Below are 22,195 nucleotides of genomic sequence, written 5' to 3' on the forward strand. Positions count from 1 at the left end.
ACATAGAACACATCCAGTACAGTTCCCATAATCCCTCAGTCCTCCGACGATAAAGTTCATGAGCCGATGATGTCCACCCTCACAGAACAAGAACCCCACTATAGCCTGGACTCCCAGCGTTCTGCAGGAGAACCCCACTATAGCCTGCACTCTCAATGTTCTACACGAGAACCCACTATAGCCTGGACTCCCAGCGTTCTACCGAGAACCCCACTATAGCCTGGACTCCCAGAGTTTTACACGAGAACCCCACTATAGCCTGCACTCCTAGCGTTCTATCGCAATCCACTTGCTCTCACTGTCACACACACACACACACACACACAAACACACACACACTGAGTCTGAGGGTCAGGGGAGAGAGGAATAGAGACCTTGGTGCTCATAAACACACACACACACACACACACACACACACACACACACACACACACAGGAGAAGGACACACTGAGTAAAAGAACAAGTGGATTGCGATTGAAGCAAATTAATGAAAGGTTTGGTGGTATGAATGTTGAGTCATGTCTCATGAAACAGTCATGAATGCTTTATGTGCAGTTCATGACAGCTGCTATGAATGTGTTATTAACTCACCCGTCAAGTAAAGTGTTACCAAGATTTTATGATTTTGGGATGCGATATATGAATCACCTCCAACCTACTCTTGACTCCCGTCTCAAGAGCACTTTTTCACAATCTTGGTCTTGTCCCATAATTTTTACTCGACCACACCACTACATCACACACACATACACACACACACACCACTACATCACAATGCTTCAAAATGGATTCATTTTTTCCCATTACAGTGATTTGATGTCAGAGCTTCAAATGCAATCGGCTTCTTTAATCATTTGAAAATGTTCCTTTTCTGAACATCTGTTCCCCACACATGCCAATGAATAAGAAGCGTCATAAACGCACACACGCACGCACGCACACACACACACACGCCAATGAATACAGGAGCAGGTAAACACATAGAACACATCCAGTACAGTTCCCATAATCCCTCAGTCCTCCGACGATAAAGTTCATGAGCCGATGATGTCCACCCTCACAGAACAAGAACCCCACTATAGCCTGGACTCCCAGCGTTCTGCAGGAGAACCCCACTATAGCCTGCACTCTCAATGTTCTACACGAGAACCCACTATAGCCTGGACTCCCAGCGTTCTACCGAGAACCCCACTATAGCCTGGACTCCCAGAGTTTTACACGAGAACCCCACTATAGCCTGCACTCCTAGCGTTCTACACAAGAACCCCACTATAGGCTGGACTCCCAGCATTCTAGACGAGAACCCCACTATAGCCTGGACTACCAGCGTTCTGCAGGAGAACCCCACTATAGCCTAAACTCCCAGCGTTCTACACAAGAACCCCACTAATAGCCTGGACTCCCAGCGTTCTGCAGGAGAACCCCACTATAGCCTGGACTAACTGGACAGTCCAGTTGTGCTGAGAGTCAGCTCATCTAACAGATACCTTTTGATGACGGTTCATTATCCTAATATATCGACTCTGTCTCAGTGCTGTTTCTCACTCTATTCTTCCCTCTCTCTCTCTCTCACAACTTCTCTGTCTCAGTGCTGTTTCTCAGTCTATTCTTCCCTCTCTCTCTCTCTCACTCCTTCTCTGTCTCAGTGCTGTTTCTCACTCTATTCTTCCCTCTCTCTCTCTCACTCCTTCTCTGTCTCAGTGCTGTTTATCACTCTATTCTTCCCTCTCTCTCTCTCTCACTCCTTCTCTGTCTCAGTGCTGTTTCTCTTTCTCTTCTTCCCTCCCTCTCTTCTTTCTCTCTCTCTCTCTCTCCTTCTCTGTCTCAGTGCTGTTTCTCCCTTTCTTCTTCCCTCTCTCTCTTTCTCTCCCTTTCTGTCTTGCGCTAATTGATCGGGAGCACTTTTAATCTGCTGTATTGATGATGGTGTGTTAATGCCGCTGTATTGATAATGGTGTGTTAAACCTGCTCCACTGATTGACAGCTCCCGCTGTCCACTCTAATTAGCTTCCTTTCTCATGAAGGGAGATGTGCGGGCCGCGGGGTCAACTGCGGTCTCTGTTTGTTTTTCCGCTCCCTAACGCATGCTTTTGTGCTCGTTCCAGGTGCTGACCAATGAGGAGCCTGGTGTGCTGGTGGGCGGTAGCCTTCCTGGGGCTCGCTGTCTTGGGATTGGAGGGCCGTCCAGGCCACGACGAGTTTTCGGCTCCACAGTATCGACCAACAGTCAGATTCCGCCACAAGGTATCGACCACGTTCCAGCCTCATTACCATAACAACAATGGCAGAGCAGTGACCTGACAGAGATCTGGCTCAATATGGCGTGTGTGTGTGTGTGTGTGTGTGTTAGCCTCTGTTTTGTGGTGATGTTTTCCAGCATTAGACTCTCACACTGCTCTCACTGTCACACACACACACACACACACACAAACACACACACACTGAGTCTGAGGGTCAGGGGAGAGAGGAATAGAGACCTTGGTGCTCATAAACACACACACACACACACACACACACACACACACACACACACACACACAGGAGAAGGACACACTGAGTAAAAGAACAAGTGGATTGCGATTGAAGCAATTCCAAGCCCATCATTCTTTTTGTCACATTCAGCAATCATCTCCTCATGATCTGCTAGCTGCCCATTCTGGGAGTCCCTGTAAAAAAAGCTCTCTGTAGGCAGCCCAGGCTCTGGACACTACTGTATGGGAGTCCCTGTAAAAAAAGCTCTCTGTAAAAAAGCTCTCTGTAGGCAGCCCAGGCTCTGGACACTGGACACAAGCGAGCCGCCCCTGACCTGTGTGGAGAACGCTGCAGGGGCGTTTCATTTGGTCCTTGGGTAAAATATAATGTATGCTGTTTGGGACAAAAGTATCTTTTAAATATAAACATAAACATAAACAAACACAACTTCCTGACTGTACCTTTAACCTTACAGCCAGTCACACATACGCGTGTATGTGTATTTTTCACTGTGTACAACTTGACTCTCCCTCTTTTTCTCTATTTCCCTCTCTCCCCCCCACTCGCTTTCTCTGTTTCCCTCTCTCTCCCTCTCTCTCTCTCCCTCTCTCTCTCTCTCTCTCTCCCTTTTTCTCTCTCTTTCCCTCTCTCCCTCTGTCTGGTTCTCTCCCCACTGTTGGTGTGGTGAGCTGTGAGCTGCGCTGAGTGGATGTCAGGCCCCTTATGTAATAGATCAATTAACGAGCCATTGAGGCAGAGAATGTCTGGCAGCGGCCAATAGGACTACTCTACACACACACACTCACACACACAACCCAATAGGACTACTCTTCACACACACACACACACACACACACACACACACACACACACACACACACACACACACACACACACACTGGAGTCTGACACACACACACACACACTGGAGTCTGACCAAAAAGGAGCTTTCAGCTGTGGAGAGAAGCTGAGCGTCCTCACACACACCAGGCATCCCACACTCACTCTCACTCTCTCTTTCTCTCTCACACACACACACACACACACACACACAGAGAGAGCATCTCAGGCACACCAGGCATGGCCTCACCTCAAAGGGAACCCCACTCCATCTCTCAGAGACACCACCAACCACCACCCATCCACCACCAGGCTTATTAGTCTTGCTGACAATCCAACAAGAAATTCAATTTGGGCTTTGGGATCAGGGCTGATTATAAGAACATTACGCTACCGAGGAAACGGGGACAGATGGCATAAACAAACTTCAGGGAGAGAGAGAGAGAGAGAGAGAGAGAGATTCTGATGACATTCAACGCTTTGCTTGTGAAATCCTCCCCAGGGTTTTCTCCAAGCTGAGTGTCGTGTGGTGTTGTGGCTTACTGTTACATAAAAGAAATGAAAGAAGAAAATGGAATGATTTATCAGTTCCAATTAGTGCAGCCATGTTCAATAAGATATTTTGGAATATGTTTGTAAACCACACAAGTTCAAATCCACACATGGTACAGAACACAGAGGTCATTCAATGTGCTTTACATAAACACAAGCAAACAGCATAGAAGGTAGTAAAGAATAAAAAAGAAATAAAAAGTACAGTACTACCACTATCAAACACCCAGTGAACAGCAGCACTCTATGGAACAGCAGTGAAGAGCAGCACTCTATGGAACAGCAGTGAACAGCAGCACTCTATGGAACAGCAGTGAAGAGCAGCACTCTATGAAACAGCAGTGAACAGCAGCTCTTTATGGAACAGCAGCACCCTATGGAACAGCAGTGAACAGTAGCACTCTATGGAACAGCAGCACTCTATGGAACAGCAGTGAACAGCAGCACTCTATGGAACAGCAGTGAACAGCAGCACTCGATGGAACAGAAGTGAAGAGCAGCACTCTATGAAACAGCAGTGAACAGCAGCTCTTTATGGAACAGCAGCACCCTATGGAACAGCAGTGAACAGTAGCACTCTATGGAACAGCAGCACTCTATGGAACAGCAGTGAACAGCAGCACTCTATGGAACAGCAGTGAACAGTAGCACTCTATGGAACAGCAGCACTCTATGGAACAGCAGTGAACAGCAGCACTCTATGGAACAGCAGCACTCTATGGAACAGCAGTGAAGAGCAGCACTCTATGGAACAGCAGTGAAGAGCAGCACTCTATGGAACAGCAGTGAACAGTAGCACTCTATGGAGAAGCAGTGAACAGCAGCAATCTATGAAACATCAGTGAACAGTAGATAGATAGATAGATAGATACTTTATTGATCCCTAGGGGAAATTCAAGAGACACAGAGCTACTTGATGTGCTGCCACTCTCGTCGGCGCCGGAACCGGTTTCACTACTTTCAGTAGCACTCTATGGAACAGCAGTGAACAGCAGCACTCTATGGAAGTCAAAGAATAACTGGACGACTAAACTCAATTACTAACACACCATGTTGCTTTCTGCCTGTTTTATGTATTGACACCTTAACTCACACAGCCTGTATAACTGTATAAGCCTGTGTGTGTGTGTGTGTGTGTGTATGTATGTGTGTGTGTGTGTGTGTGTGTGTGTGTGTGTGTGTGTGTGTGTGTCGTTGTGTGTGTCTGTGTGTGTGTTGCATGTATTGATACCATAATTCCCACAGCCTGTATAAAACTGGGAAGAAGTGATAATAATCTACATCTAAATGGACTTGCCATATTGACCAGTGTACATGCATAAATGCAGATGGATTGCCTTTTACAGTAAATGACCTGAAATACCGTAGCCCATTATCACATAACACCAATGGAGTCTTTGCACACCTCACCACAGTCCCCACACGCTACTGTGTGTATATGTGTGTGAGTGTGTGTGTGTGTGTGTGTGTGTGTGTGTGTGTATGTATGTGTGTGTGTGTGTGTGCGCGTGCGTGTGTGTGTGTGTGCGTATGTAATGCTAGCGCACAGTGTGTGTATGCTAGTTTCCTTCATAGAGACATCAAAGGCAGGATTAGCCCAGGTGGACACGCACGTCTTATACGGAACGGAAGCCTGTCAGTGTGAGTGTGTGTCCGTGCGGCACTAAAGCACCATCCTGGCCTGTCTCTCTGTGTGTGTGTGTGTGTGTGTGTGTGTGTGTGTGTGTGTGTGTGTGTGTGTGTGCGTTACAAAAGTGCTGTCCAGCTCACAAAAGTAATCAAAGCCCTGAGCCGACGGCAGTGGGATCTCGGCCCTTCCTCCCCATAATTGATTTGTGCTTTTCAGAAAAGCTTTGCACTGGAGACCTGCTCCTCTCCTCCTCCTCTCCTCTCCCCCTACTGCTCCTCTCCTCCTCCTGCTCCTCTCCCCCTCCTCTCCTCATCCTCCTCATCTCCCCCTCCTCCTCCTGCTCCTCTCCCCCTACTGCTCCTCTCCTCCTCCTCTCCTCTCCCCCTACTGCTCCTCTCCTCCTCCTTCTCCTCTCCTCCTCCTCTCCTCCCCCTGCTCCTTTTCTCTTCCTCCTCCTGCTCCTCTCCTCCTCCTCTCCTCCTCCTCTCCTCCTCCTTCTCCTGCTCCTCTCCTCCCCTGCTCCTTTTCTCCTCCTCCTGCTCCTCTCCTCCTCCTCTCCTCCTCCTTCTCCTGCTCCTCTCTTCCTCCTCTCCTCCCCCTGCTCCTTTTCTCCTCCTCCTCCTCTCCTCCTCCTCCTCCTGCTCCTCTCCTCCTCTTGCTCCTCTCCTCCTCCTCTCCTCCCCCTGCTCTTTTTCTCCTCCTCCTCCTCTCCTCCTTCTCCTGCTCCTCTCTTCCTCCTCTCCTCCCCCTGCTCCTTTTCTCCTCCTCCTCCTCTCCTCCTCCTGCTCCTCTCCTCCTCCTCTCCTCCCCCTGCTCCTTTTCTCCTCCTTCTCCTGCTCCTCTCCTCCCCCTGCTCCTTTTCTCCTCCTCCTCCTGCTCCTCTCCTCCTCCTTCTGCTCCTCTCTTCCTCCTCTCCTCCCCCTGCTCCTTTTCTCCTCCTCCTCCTCTCCTCCTCCTCCTCCTGCTCCTCTCCTCCTCTTGCTCCTCTCCTCCTCCTCTCCTCCTCCTGCTCTTTTTCTCCTCCTCCTCCTCCTCCCCTCCTCCTTCTCCTGCTCCTCTCTTCCTCCTCTCCTCCCCCTGCTCCTTTTCTCCTCCTCCTCCTCTCCTCCTCCTCCTGCTCCTCTCCTCCTCTTGCTCCTCTCCTCCTCCTCTCCTCCCCCTGCTCTTTTTCTCCTCCTCCTCCTGCTCCTCTCCTCCTCCTCTTCCTGCTCCTCTCCCCCTCCTCTCCTCATCCTCCTCATCTCCCCCTCCTCCTCCTGCTCCTCATCCTCCTCATCTCCTCCCCCTGCTCTTTTTCTCCTCCTCCTGCTCCTCTCCTCCTCCTGCTCCTCTCCTCCTCCTCTCCTCCCCCTGCTCTTTTTCTCCTCCTCCTCCTGCTCCTCTCCTCCTCTTGCTCCTCTTCTCCTCCTCTCCTCCCCCTGCTCTTTTTCTCCTCCTCCTCCTGCTCCTCTCCTCCTCCTCCTCCTGCTCCTCTCCTCCTCCTCTCCTCCTCCTGCTCATCTCCCCCTCCTCCTCCTGCTCCTCTCCTCCTCCTCTTCCTGCTCCTCTCCTCCTCCTCATCCTCCTCATCTCCCCCTCCTCCTCCTGCTCCTCTCCTCCCCCTGCTCCTCCAATAATATAATAACAATAATAATGTTCATGAACGTTATACATTACATACAGACAGAAATTACAAACACAGTGGACAACATGTGCAATTAAACCAGTCAGACTCTATCAGACTCAGAACGAGAGAGGAGGAGAGAAGTAGGAGGAGGAGAGGTGGAGAGGAGGAGTAGGAGGAGGAGAGAAGAAGAAAGAGGTGGAGGAGAGAGGAGGAGAAGAGGAATAGGAGAGAGGAGGAGTAAAGAGAAGGAGATGGAGGAGTAGGAGGAGAGAGGGGGAGGAGAGGAGAGTGGAAGATGAGAGAAGAGGGGGCACACTAGGCACCATCAACTGACCTGCTTGTATCAATCTTTCCAAACTCTGGACTCTGGAATGGAGACAGCACTAATCAATCTGAGATCTGGAACAGCTCTAAGTACAGACAGACAGCACTAATCAATCTGAGATCAGGACTCTCTGGAGAAGGACAGGAAGATCCATGATCTGACTGCCTCCCACAAGAGCAAGAGGCAGAAGATGGAGACAGAACTGTGTTCCAGAACTGTGTACGCCATCTCTGTCGCTCGCCCAACTCCAACTCAAGGCTAACATGTTAGCAAGAGCACACACACTGCTACTACAGAACTACACACACACACACACACACACACACACACACACACACACACACAAACACACACACACACACTGCTACTACAGAACTACACACACACACACACACACACACACACACACACACACACACACACAAACACACACACACACTGCTACTACAGAACTACACACACACACACACACACACACACACACACACACTGCTACTACAGAACCCCACACACACACACACACACACACTGCTACTACAGAACTCAAGGCTAACGTGTTAGCAAGAGCACACCCACTGCTACTACAGAACTACACTGTACTGTAAATCACATCAGATGGACCACAGATGGGGTGTTATGATATCCAAATGGGAAAAGACACTTTCAATTAGCTCTTGCAATAATGATTTCCTTTAGATGACAAAAAGAGATTCATAACAACACTATATGATCTGGAACAACTCTGACTACAGACAGATAGCACTAATCAATCCCAGATCTTGGACAGCTCTGTGCAAAGACAGACAGTACTAATCAATCCCAGATCTGTGACAGCTCTGTGCAAAGACAGACAGTACTAATCAATCCCAGATCTGTGACAGCTCTGTGCAAAGACAGAGAGTACTAATCAATCCCAGATCTTGGACAGCTCTGAGCACAGACAGCGCTAATCAATCCCAGATCTTGGACAGCTCTGAGCACAGACAGTACTAATCAATCCCAGATCTGTGACAGCTCTGTGCAAAGACAGAGAGTACTAATCAATCCCAGATCTTGGACAGCTCTGAGCACAGACAGCGCTAATCAATCCCAGATCTTGGACAGCTCTGAGCACAGACAGTACTAATCAATCCCAGACATGGAACAGCTCTGTGCAAAGACAGACAGTATTAATCAATCCCAGATCTGGGACAACTCTGCAAAGACAGACAGTACTAATCAATCCCAGATCTGTGCAAAGACAGACAGTACTAATCAATCCCAGATCTGGGACAGCTCTGGGCTGTTTGGACTACAACATGTTTTATTTTTATCTGGGATTGGGATAAACACACCAAACAGTGTTATCACAATCCATAATAGCACTAGATAGATACTATCATTCCATCATCATCACCATCCAGTCCATCACTATACTAACTAGACACATAGATATCATGGATCCCGAGGAAAATTCTTCCTCTTTTTCCCAACCCCATCCACACACTCCAACACAAGCTACACACTCCAACACAAACTACACACTTCAACACAAGCTACACACCCCAACACAAACTACACACCCCAAAACAAACTATACACTCCAACACAAACTACACACTCCAACACAAACTACACACTCCAACACAAACTACACAGCCAGACACAAACTACACACTCCAACACAAACTACACACCCCAACACAAACTACACACTCCAACACAAACTACACACTCCAACACAAACTATACACCCCAACACAAACTACACACCCCAACACAAACTACACACTCCAACACAAACTATACACGCCAACACAAACTACACACCCCAACACAAACTACACAAACTACACACTCCAACACAAACTACACACCCCAACACAAACTACAGACAGCTAGCGGATTGTTAGGAAAGATTAGATGAACGTGATCATTTATGTTTGGGCCTTTTTTGGGCCGGAAATCGCTGACACAACCTTTAAAGGTGCCATGTGTAAGAATTGAGGTAAAAATATCCTAAAAATTAGCTGCACGCATCAAAAGAATGAGAAGAAATTAGGGCGATGATGTCATTTAAAAAATGACAAGGTATAGTGCTGCAGGGATATCAACCTGAATTAGCATGCTAAATTACTAGCCACAGCCCGACAGGTGTCATAATGCCAGTTTCGGCCATGGGAGGCGGTATGCGGGCAACATAACCACCAGCCAAACTGCAATACACGTGTCTTGGTTGTTACTGTAGGGTAGACCAACTCACTTTCTGGAGGTATACTGCCCCCATCTTTTATGGAATGTGGAGTATGAATTGATTTTTTGGTGGACATTACACATGGCACCTTTAAATGAAAACACACAGACTCAGTGAGGACACAGCTACAGGTTGAACCAGGGGTGCTTATGACACAGTCACAGTGCTTATGACACAGCCAGGGGGCTTAAGAGACCATGTGACTTATGACACAGCCACGGGGCTTAAGAGACCATGTGACTTATGACACAGCCAGGGGGCTTAAGAGACCATGTGACTTCCTCTGCTACATGCCGATTGAAAGCGTGTTAGATTCTAAAATGGCGCTACGCTAACAGCAGAAAAATCCTCCCTCCAGTCCATTCTCTAAGCAGTGCTTTCATCTGCCTCCCAAGCAGCATCGAGACTCTTGAGAGTTAGCATATGCTACTGGCCTGCTCATTATATCCAACAGGAGAGTTAGCATATGCTACTGGTCTACTGCTCATTATATTCAACAAAAGAGTTAGCATATGCTTCTGGCCTGCTCATTATATCCAATGGGAGAGTTAGCATATGCTACTGGCCTGCTCATTATATCCAATGGGAGAGTTAGCATATGCTACTGATCTGCTCATTATATCCAATGGGAGAGTTAGCATATGCTACTGGCCTGCTCATTATATCCAACAGGAGAGTTAATATATTGTAGCGATCTCACCCTCAGACAAGAATCACCTTTGGCCAGGACGGCCTTTTATTGGGACAGGAAGACTCAGACACAGTCAGACATACTAGGACAGGGCAACACAGGGGTAGTCTCAGCCGCACATGCTACACACAATAAGGGTTTACCACACACATCAACACGAGGATGAACACATGAGGCACAACCAAAGAGACCAACACGCCAACAAATACACAACATGGTAAACGTAACTACAACTATTATAACCGACATTACACATTCTAGCATTCACTCGCACTGCATTCTGGGAGACAGTCATTCAACGTTAGACATGTACTGTACATCCACCGACGCTACAATATGCTACTGGCCTGCCAGGCCTGATTATACAAAACAGGAAATGCTCTCTCACACACTACACTCTGGCAGTGTTGATCAGGCGTATTTGGCCCAGATCCGTTACACACACACACACACACACACACACACACACACACACACACACACACACTAGACTCTGGCGGTGTTGTTCAGGCGTATTTGGTCAGGATCCGTTACACACACACACACACACACACACACACACACACACACTACACTCTGGAGGTGTTGGTCAGGCGTATTTGGCCAGAATCCGTTACACACACACATACACACACACACACACTACACACTGGTGGTGTTGGTCAGGTGTATTTGGCCTGGATCTGTTACACACACACACACACACCAGAGTCCTGCAACAGGTCGGGTACCTGCATCACTACTGCGACTTTGATTTCTTCGATGCATCTCGTAGTTGGAGCGTTGCCAGCATAGGCATAGGCCTACATAGCTAGTGTTTGTGATGCTCAGGTTGTATTTTTTCTTGTAATATTAATAGGTCTATTTGTGCAATGTTCTGATGCAGCAAGCTTTGGGCTACTATGGCTAAGATTTAGCCATATCGCAAAATGTTAAAGAAAAATGCAGGAGTTATCAGGTTCCATAGCCTATTTAACAAGACTTGCCTTTTGGTGTGGCCCAGGGGAGCTGCCTTGGTCCCCTGCTATTTTCTCTATATATGCTTCCATTGGGAAACGTCATAAGTCAACATAATGTAAACTTCCACAGCTACGCAGATGATACCCAATTGTATCTTTCTGTGGAGCCAACTAACCCAGATGGCCTTTGCTCCCTCACTGCATGCCTAACCTCCATTAATCAGTGGATGAGCAAAAACTTTTTGAAACTAAATGATGACAAAACAGAGGTACTTCTGGTTGGACCAAAACTAAAGCGAGATATTATTCTTAGTAATCTGGGGAACTTGGCACACCAGGTCAAACCAAAAGTAACAAGCCTCGGTGTCATCTTAGATGCAGAGTTAAGTTTTAAGCCCCATATCAGTAAAGTTACTCAGACAGCCTATTTCCACTTGAGAAACATTGCCAAAGTGCGGCCCTTTTTAACTCAACAAGATGCAGAAAAACTAATTCACGCCTTTATCACTAGCAGGTTAGACTACTGCAATGCACTTTTCACTGGTCTTCCCAAAAAACATCTAAAGAAATTGGCACTCATACAGAACTCTGCGGCTAGACTTTTAACTAAGACTAAGAAGAGAGAACACATCACCCCTGTGTTGGCTGAACTGCACTGGCTCCCTATTTCCTATAGAATTGATTTTAAGGTTATGTTAATTACTTACAAAGCTCTGAATGGCATAGCACCTTCATATATCTCTGAGCTTTTAATATCTTATCAACCACAAAGGAAACTTAGATCATCCAATTCTAATCTTTTAATCGTACCCAAAGTGCTCCACAAACAAAGTGGAGAAGCTGCGTTTATCCATTATGCCCCCAAACTATGGAACACCCTGCCTCTGTACATCAAGCAGGCGAGTTCAGTAAATATTTTTAAAAAAGATCTGAAAACATACCTGTACAGGAAAGCTTTTAGTTAACTCATCTTATCCTGTAGACTACATTTTCAGATTATTCTACATCTGCTACTATTGGAGGGCGCAGCCAGCCAAAAGCAGATGGGCTCCCCCTATTAAGTCAGGTTCTGCTCAAGGTTTCTTCCTGGAATATGGGAGTTTTTCCTTGCCACAGTTGCCATATGGCGTGCTTGTGGGGGGTAAGAGGGTTAAGGCTGCCAGTCTTATGACGTCATTTTCTATATTTTTGATATGTTGCTGAGTATATCATAAACAGCAAAGAAAAGTGATTGATAATGACTGACTATTATTGTGTTACATGCTTCAAATGTAAAGCACTTTGAGCTGCATTCTGTGTATGAAAGGTGCTATACAAATAAAGCTTTATTATTATTATTATTATTATTATTATTTAAAGGTGCCAATGGTAGGCTACTTAAATCACACAAAAGAAAGCACACTTTAGGCTTTCTATCTCTCTCTCCCCTCCTTTCCTTCTCCCTCCCTCTCCTCCTCAGAGTGCGGCATTCATTCCACACCTTCATGAGTATTTGCAGGATTTGCTCCATTTCATGTAAAATTCATGGTGCCCTGCGAATGTGGTGTGTGTGTGTGTGTGTGAGAAAGAGCATAGAGTCACTCTGCTTTCACCTTGTGCATGCTTTCTGTCTCTCAGGGAAGCACCACCCTCCCCCACCTTTGGTTGTCAACTGGTCCTGCTGCTTTTCTCTGTTATCCAGGGTGTGTGTGCAGAGCCGGACAGTAATGGAGTACATTTACTTGAGTACAGTACTTGAGTACAATTTTGAGGGATCTGTATTTTACTCAAGTATCATTTTTGGGGAGTACTGATGACTTTACTCAAGTACATTTGAGAGGCAAATATTGTACACTTTACTCCACTACATTTCTATCCATAACCGTGAGTACCCGTTACTTCTTCTTCTAAAAAAAGTCAAAAATAAAAATCTCGGAAACCCTCAATTTGTTGTTTCCCTCTCAAACGTGATTGGATTGTGCAGGCGCCACTGATTGGGACAGCCTATCAGCAATCACCGCCAAAGTCAACTCCATGGTCAGATTTAGATAAGAGACGAAACCATGGACGAAACAATGGATGAAGACGCAGCAGGTCCATCCCAGGAATGTGCCAACCTGTGGCCCCACCTCGCCAGACTATTTTAATGTTCTAAACAAGTTAATGACAGTTTTCGCTTCAAGTGTTTCAATTACAAAATAGTATTTTGTATTTGAAATACGTATTTTAAGAAATATTTATAAATGCTGCCCATCCCTGGCAACATGATGATGTCATTTAAAAAATGACAAGGTATAGTGCTGCAGGGATATCAACCTGAATTAGCAAGCTAAATTACTAGCCACAGCCTGACAGGTGTCATAATGCCATTTTCGGCCATGGGAGGCGGTATGCGGGCAACATAACCACCAGCCAAACTGCAATACACGTGTCTCGGTTGTTACTGTAGGGTAGACCAACTCACTTTCTGGAGGTATACTGCCCCCATCTAAACAAGTTAATGACAGTTTTCGTGTAAGTATTTTTATTTAGTATTTTGTATTTGAAATACGTATTTTAAGAAATATTTATAAATGCTGCCCATCCCTGGCAACATGGTAAAAAGATGAAAATGACTTGATTTTACTTCCAATTCCTTTTACATTCTCCAAGGTATTAACATTAACATTTTTCATAACTCCATGTACTGTAGGACGTTTCTGTACATAAATGTAACCACTGTGGCAGTAGTAATGCAATATTTAGAAAATGTACTCTTGTACTCTTGATACTCAAGTACTTTTAAAAACAAGTACTTCAGTACTTTTACTTAAGCTGTGTACTCTGTCCGCCTCTGTGTGTGTGTGTCGTGGCGTCATGCCCATTGAAATTAAGTGCCCCCTTGGATTTTTCCTCCCTGATAATTTGTTTGATCATAACTTTGTTCCTATTATGCGCCATAATAAGCCAGAGCCTATAACAACTTAAATGTATTCTTCTGGATGTGTAATAAACCTTACCAAAATATCTGAAGACCGGTCAACATCAGCCCTTTTCCTAAAATTGGTGTCTGTGTATGTTCCCGTAACAACTCACACGCCCATTGAGCTCGCAATGTTTTGCTTGTGTTGAACTGTTATAGTTAACTTTAGGCTACAGTTTGAACAGTTGAACTGTTACAGTTACAGTTTAAACACATACAGTCAATGGTGTTGAAGTGGTAAGTAGGCTAAGCAATAAAAAGTAGTGGAATTATTTGTGGTTGACCTGGAAATTTTGACTTGGTGATCAAAAAGTTAGAACTATGGATTTGATGTTGGCCGCGAATTCATTACGTTAACGTCAGCCTACATGGTGTCAGTGTAACATAGCCTAGGCTACTTTTACAAATATTACAAATGGCAAAGTCTCTGGACCTGGTTCAATTGTTTCCAGTTTCACACACAATCACACACCAGCCTTGGAGTTGTCCAATCACACATCAGTCTGAATTATCCAATCAAGTCAAGTCAAGTCAAGTCAAGTTTATTTATATAGCACATTTCATACACAGAGGTCATTCAATGTGCTTTACATAAACAAAACCAAACGATAATAACAAATAAAAGCATAGAAGGGCAATATAGTCAAAGAATAGTTAAAAGGTAAAGATCATAATAAAAAGAAAACATAAAACACAAGGTAAAATCATTTAAAAATAAAGAATAATTAGTAAGCAAAAACAAAGGCAAAAGTAGTAAAACAAGTAATAAAAGACAAAGTAGAATAATTATCGAGGCAGATTCAGAATTTGTAACTCGGCACAGTTAGCAGAAAGCGTCTGAGAACAGTTTGGTCTTAAGTCTAGATTTAAAACTGGCTACAGTTGGGGCCTTTTTAATGTCATCCGAAAGTTGGTTCCACAGCTGAGCCGCATAGCAGCTAAAAGCTGCTTCACCATGTTTAGTTCTAACTGTAGGTTTTACTAGCAGGTTTTTCACCTGGGACCTGAGAGGACGAGAAGGTGTGTACTGCTGAAGCATGTCTGACAAGTATTTAGGTCCTGCTCCATTTACTGATTTATAAACAAGCAATAGTGCTTTAAAGTCAATTCTGTGACTTACTGGAAGCCAGTGCAAGGACTTAAGAATTGGAGTAATGTGGTCAGTTCTTTTAGTTTTTGTTAGAGTCCTAGCTGCTGCATTTTGTATCACCTGAAGCTGTTTAATAGTCTTTTTAGGAAGGCCTGTGAACAGTCCATTGCAGTAATCAACCCTGCTGGAGATAAATGCATGAATGAGTTTTTCTAAGTCATGTTTTGACATCAGCCCTCTGAGTTTGACAATATTTTTGAGGTGGTAAAAAGCTGATTTAGTTATCGCTTTCATGTGGCTGTTGAAATTTAGATCACTGTCAATTAATACACCAAGGTTTTTAACAGTATCCTTTGCCTTCAACCCTTTTGTGTCAAGGAGAGTGGCAACCCTAAGTCTTTCCTCATTTTTACCAAATATAATTACTTCAGTTTTTTCTTTGTTCAGCTGAAGAAAATTTTGAGACATCCAGGTGTTGATTTGTTCTATACACTGACACATAGATTCAAGAGGACCATAGTTGTTTGGTGATAGAGCTAAGTAAATTTGTGTGTCATCTGCATAGCTATGATATGAAATCAAATTATTTTGAATGATTTGTCCAAGTGGGAGCATATAGAGGTTGAATAATAGTGGCCCCAAGATCGACCCCTGGGGAACACCACAGGTCAAGGACGTTGGTGTTGAGGTACAGTTTCCGATGGCAACAAAGAAGCTCCTTTCTTGTAGATATGATTTTAGCCAGCTGATAACTATGCCTGTAAATCCAACCCAGTGTTCTAGTCTGTGTAGTAAAATATTGTGATCAACAGTGTCAAATGCTGCACTAAGGTCCAGTAGCACTAGGACTGATGTTTTACCTGAATCTGTGTTGAGGCGTATGTCATTGGAAACTTTAATGAGAGCTGTTTCAGTGCTGTGATTTGCCCGAAAACCAGACTGAAAGTAATCAAAATACCCATTTGATGTTAGGAAGGTGGTTAATTGATTAAAGACTACTTTTTCAATAATTTTGCCAATAAAAGGTAGATTGGATATGGGCCTGTAATTGTTTAGCATGGAGGCATCCAGGTTATTCTTCTTGAGAAGTGGCTTTACAACAGCTGTTTTCAGTGACTTAGGAAAAGTGCCAGACAGCAATGATACATTTACAATTTGAAGGACATCCGCCGCTATGAGGTGAAAAACAGTTTTGAAGAAATTGGTAGGCAGAGTGTCTAAGACACATGTGGAAGGGCTGAGATTCTGTACCGTTTTTTCAAGTGTTTCGTAGTCTATCAAGCTGAACTCTGACATCAAGTTTAGTTTCCCTCTGTTTGTTGCTGGAAGTTCAGGTTGTTGAATTTGTAATTGAGCAGATATGTTGAGTCTGATTTTGTCAATTTTACCTTTAAAAAAAGATGAAAACTCATTGCATTTATTAGTTGAGAGAAGTTCAGGCGCTAATTGTGAGGGGGGATTTGTTAACTTATCAACAGTTGAAAATAGAATACGAGTGTTATTTGAACTTCTATTGATAATGTTAGAAAAGAAAGACTGTCTTGCTTTGCATATTTCAGAGTTATATGTGCGGAGCATCTCTTTATGGATTTCATAGTGGATCTGAAGTTTGTATTTACGCCATTTTCTTTCAGTCTTCAATGTGAGTGTGTTTGAGTGTGTGTGTGTGTGTGTGTGTGTGTGTGTGTGTGTGGGTGTGGAAACAGAGTCGCTCCACTGGACGTGTGAGTGACGCTCACTTCAATCACTCCCAACATTATTAACCACCACTGAGCACAAATACAACAACAAACCAAACTGGCTGGTTTCACAATCAGCTCAGCAGCGACTGGCGACGGCCGGCGCTGATAAGTGACCTGAGGGGCCCATTAACCTGCCTGCACATATGCATTTAAGATGATAACACTGCAGTCTGCTCCCGCCAGGAAGCAATTAGCCCTCAACACTATCTACAGACGCCGCACGCGCATGGGGAAGACTGGCTCGGATGCGCACACAGAAAAACAATGTTCAGGGAGATGGAGAGAGAGAGAGGAGGAGGAGAGATAGAGAGAATGCAGAGAGGAAGGAGAGAGAAAAGAGGGGGGCAAGATAGTGAGACAGCGAGAGGAAGTTTTATCATAATCCAAATTAGTGTGGGACAAAGCCCACGATTATAATCCAAAATAGTGTAGGACAAAGCCCACGATCAAAGCCCCCTGGGTAAAACCCTTTACTCAACTGGACCCTTTAGGGGGCAGCCGTGGCCTACTGGTTAGCGCTTCGGACTTGTAACCGGAGGGTTGCCGCCGACCAGTAGGCACGGCTGAAGTGCCCTTGAGCAAGGCACATCCCTCACTGCTCCCCGAGCGCCACTGTTGTTGCAGGCAGCTCACTGCGCCGGGATTAGTGTGTGCTTCACCTCACTGTGTGTTCTGAGTGTGTTTCACTAATTCACAGATTGGGATAAATGCAGAGATCAAAAGAGTATATATACTTATACTTATATATACGCCAACAGAATCACATCCTGTAGGGCTTTTTAGCAGAGCCCAGACATTTCATTAACACTTTACTCTAAAGTTAGTATTCCTAAAAAAAGTCCTAAAAAATGTTGACGGCTACATTGAGGTGTGTCAACAACATCCTTACATGGCCATCGGACCAAAGACAGATCCCCTGTTGGGTGCCATTCCAACATATCATTTGTTGTGTCAGTGTGCCAGACATCTATGGACGCAGTGCTCGCCAATTCAAACTTGACCAAAAGGACCATGACAAAATTATGCCACTGCTTCCACAATTTCTTGGATAATAGTTAAAGACACTATTCAATTCAATTTTCAATTACATTTTATTTGGAGAGTGACAGCGGCAAGGATAAACTCTTACACTATGTAACATTCTTGTTATTTAGTTCTTTAAAAGTTTGATGGCGGGTCTCTTTCATGGGGGATAAGCGGTTAATCCGTGACAGTCTCAGTATTTAATTGTTTGCCATCACTGAGCATAATACTAAGTTATTTCCACTATTTTCATGCTTTATCATCACTAAATTCTCCCTGATCTACATTCCAGACTTCTGGAAACAATGTCCAAAATTGTGCATTATGAAGAATAAAATTCATATTATGGAGCTTCATAGTCAAAAATGTTATTTCATTAAAAGAAAGAACAAATATGTATCTTTATCTGGTATAAATTCCATTAGGATCATCAAGTGCCCACATGGTCATTTGGGGGTCCAAATATGGGGTTCCAAAAGAGTCACCTCTGCCGGAGAGGGTTTTTGGACCCCCATAAAACCCCCGCCAGTGGTACCATACCCTTCAAATTCATTTTGGCAAGAGCAAGGTTCCCACATATAACAAATAATCCTGTTTAGAATAAATATGATCATTCCTTGTGGTGCTAAGGCCACCCAAAAAGTGAAAAATCACACATGCCGTCAACATTTTGCCTCCAGAATTGTGTAGTACAGGCTACAAAGAACTACCACACCAGTTTCCAGCCTTCTATTAGAACAGACGTTATGGACGTTCAAATGGACGCCACGGGCAAACCGTTTGAGATATTGACCTGAAACTTCAGATTCCTTCGTTTGGTAACATAAGGCATATTTTCACCACTTTTCAGCAAAATCTGAGAGGTACCATGTACATGATACCCCGATTTTGGCTGTTTTCACTTGGAATGACCCATCCCCCAAAAGAAGGTACAAAGAGTTTCGTGCAAAATTTGTTTAATGTCTCCATAGCGCAAAGCCTGAGTGGATCGCACGATCACACTCCCGAACAATAACACCAATATCTCGAACACCAATATTCCGCTCCGCTCCTTAGATGCTGACACAACACTTGCCAACTCCGAACCCACAGGTGGTGCTATGAAAGGATCGCTGTTTGTTGTTCGGTCTTATCTTTTGCTAGTCAGCACTGTTGCCGCTAAGGGTACAAACTTTTCACCGGAACACAAAGGTTTACACAAAGTTCAGGGGTTTATACAGCGATCACAGGTCACATATCCTCCATGGGTTACATAGTGTTCACTCGTTTGCTCTCACAGTGGATGTCTGGAGTAGACCCCACTTCTGATGATGATTTCATCTCCGCAGCTGCAAGGCCGAGCGCGCTTTTTTCACACAGAAAAACACAGAGACACACAGAGAGACACAGAGACACAACACAGAGACACAAAGAGACACATAGAGGCACAAAGAGACACAGAGGCACAACACAGAGAGACACAGAGAGACACAGAGAGGCACTGGGATACAGAGACACAGACACAGAGAGAGACAGAGAGACACAGAGAGACACAGAGACACACAGAAAGACACAGAGAGGCACAGAGACACAGAGAGACACAGAGAGGCATTGGGATACAGAGCGCACATAGAGAATAACTCTGCTAGAATAGCTTAGGTATGTTAGTATTACTAGTTAAACATGTTATTTAAAATTGTTATAAAAGGATGTTATGTAAGAATAACTTACTTGATTGCCATTGAGGTTCTATAATTACATGTGCCATTGAGGTCATATAAATACATGTGTATTACTTGATTGCCATTGAGGTTCTATAAGTACATGATTGCCATTGAGGTTATATAAATACATGTTGATTGCAATTGAGGTTATACAAATACATGTTGATTGCCATTGAGGTTATATAAATACATGTTTTAAACACTTTCTCTCATCATATTTTGGTGCAGCTGTTAAATGTGCTGGCTGAAGAGCCTTCCGTGGCATATAGTGCATTGGTAATAGTCATGGCATGATTCAGAATGGTGATAGTCATGGCATGATTCAGAATGGTATAGTGCACTGGTAATAGTCATGGCATGATTCAGAATGGTGATAGTCATGGCATGATTCAGAATGATGATAGTCATGGCATGATTCAGAATGGTGATAGTCATGGCACGATTCAGAATGGTAATAGTCATGCACGATTCAGAATGGTAATAGTCATGGCATGATTCAGAATGGTAGGTAACAGCCATAAGAGCTTTCGTCACACGCCGCCAAAGACTCCGACTGTTATCTCTAGCAATTATGGGCTCAGATGCTGCACTGGTCAGTGGCTAATGATAGACGTCGTCTTATGGTGCTGAGAGAGAGAGTTGGGGGAGGGAGAGAGAGAGTGAACATACAGACACACATACACACACACACACACACACACACACACACACACACACACACACACAGACACACAGACACACATACACACACACACACACACACACACAGTCCATTTGCATATAAGCCAAGGCTGAACCTCCTCACAATACAAACATACACAATACAACGAGTATGGAGCAAACAGACATAGTTGCGTCTGAAAGGAGTGTGTGTGTGTGTTTGTGGGAGTGTGTGTGTGTGTGTGTGTGTATCTGTGGAAAAGAAGCACCATACATCTTTCACCTACAGTGTTAATACAAATGAATTGCTTTGTTAAACCCCAAATGTTTTCATTGTGACATGTAGAAATGTCTATTCTACATTTTTTTTCATTGTGCCTAATGTCTGTGTTTTTTGATACAAAAAACAGTTTGTAACTCTCCTTAACATATAGGAGAGAGAGAGTAGGAGAGAGAGTGAGAGAGAGAGAATGGGAGAGTAGGCAGGGAAGGTCCAGTTAAAGAGCAGCATCAGGCATGTGGGCCAGCCAGATGACCTCCGATCACAGAGACAAGCAAAGGAGATGAGCAGGGAACGAGGGAGGAAGGGAGAGGAGAGATAGAGGGAGGGATGGAGAGATAGAGGGAGACTGAGGGAGAGGTAGGGTCCAGGAAACAGAGACAGTAGCTACAGTAGGCAGGAATACAACTCAACTGCTAGCATTGTAGCACACATGAAAGTAATATTCTCTTTGTGTGCGTGTGTGTATGTGTGTGTGTGTGTGAGAGAGAGAGAGAGAGAGAGAGAGAGAGCGGGTGTGTTTGTATGTGTGTGTGTGTGTGTGTGTGTGTGTGTGTGTGTCTATTTGTCCATTCAAGTTGTTTTCCGAGTTGTTTTTGCACCAGTTCAAAAGAATCGCCCAGGGAACGCCCTCTGAAGTTCTACCGCGACTTGTCAGCTGGGTCGAACCCATTAACAGTAAATGTGAGCCTTATATGCTCTGTTTATTAGCAGTTATGTTGGATTTGAGTCACATGAAATCTGTTGTAGAAACAATAGTGTCCAACCTCTTTGTGTCACTACGTTGCTATGCCATTTGTTTGGGTAGAACCTGTATATTAAGGATCTTTGGTAGAACACTGTAATGCTTTGTTACAAACTGGCTAGTAACAACTGCTAACAGTAGCTGATTGCTAACAGACGTTAGCACAGCTGGTTGACAAATAGAACCCAAACAGCTCGTATTTTTAACACTGACATGATGTCACGGACGAGCTCCGAGTTCGCTAGGAGAGAGAGAGAGAGAGAGAGAGAGAGAGAGAAAGACACACACACACACATACACATTGCCACATAACCACACACACACACACACACACACACTTACATGCATTCCCATCCACACCATCACGCACACACACACACTGCCGTTGCAGTAATGTATGATGTGTGATGTTTTGTTTTCTGTCTTTACACACTACTACGTACATGTATGCCTTGGCAATACAAATTGTATTTTTTTGTCATGCCAATAAAGCTCAATTGAAAAGAAATGAGTAACGAGAGAGAGGAGAGAGAGAAGAGAGAGAGAGAGAGATAAAGAGAGAGAGAAGAGAGAGAGAGCGTTAGAGAGAAAAGAGAGAGAGAGAGAAGAGAGAGCGAGAGAAGTGAGAGCGAGACAGAGAGAGAAGAGAGAGAGAGAAGAGATAGAGTGAGAGAAGAGAGAGCAAGAGAGAAGAGAGAGAGA

At 44.6% G+C, this 22,195-nt stretch overlaps 1 protein-coding gene and 1 long non-coding RNA gene across 3 annotated transcripts in view; both read left to right on the forward strand.

The window, feature by feature from the left end:
- Window positions 1-22,195, forward strand: part of fstl5 (follistatin-like 5) — a 185,338-nt gene that overhangs the window by 23,526 nt on the left and 139,617 nt on the right. For both annotated transcript variants that reach the window (XM_042062277.1, XM_042062278.1), the window contains exon 2: window positions 2,107-2,245. In XM_042062277.1, the coding sequence (XP_041918211.1) occupies window positions 2,117-2,245 (129 nt within the window). In that variant the 5' untranslated portion in view covers window positions 2,107-2,116. The remainder of the gene's footprint in view (window positions 1-2,106; window positions 2,246-22,195) is intronic.
- LOC121682223 lies at window positions 12,825-18,193 on the forward strand. The gene is made up of 3 exons (XR_006022473.1): window positions 12,825-12,836; window positions 16,427-16,428; window positions 17,951-18,193. It is a non-coding gene; the product is annotated as an uncharacterized LOC121682223 (long non-coding RNA).

This window comes from Alosa sapidissima, chromosome 14 (assembly GCF_018492685.1).
Source record: "Alosa sapidissima isolate fAloSap1 chromosome 14, fAloSap1.pri, whole genome shotgun sequence".
NCBI classification, from domain to species: Eukaryota; Metazoa; Chordata; class Actinopteri; order Clupeiformes; family Clupeidae; genus Alosa; species Alosa sapidissima.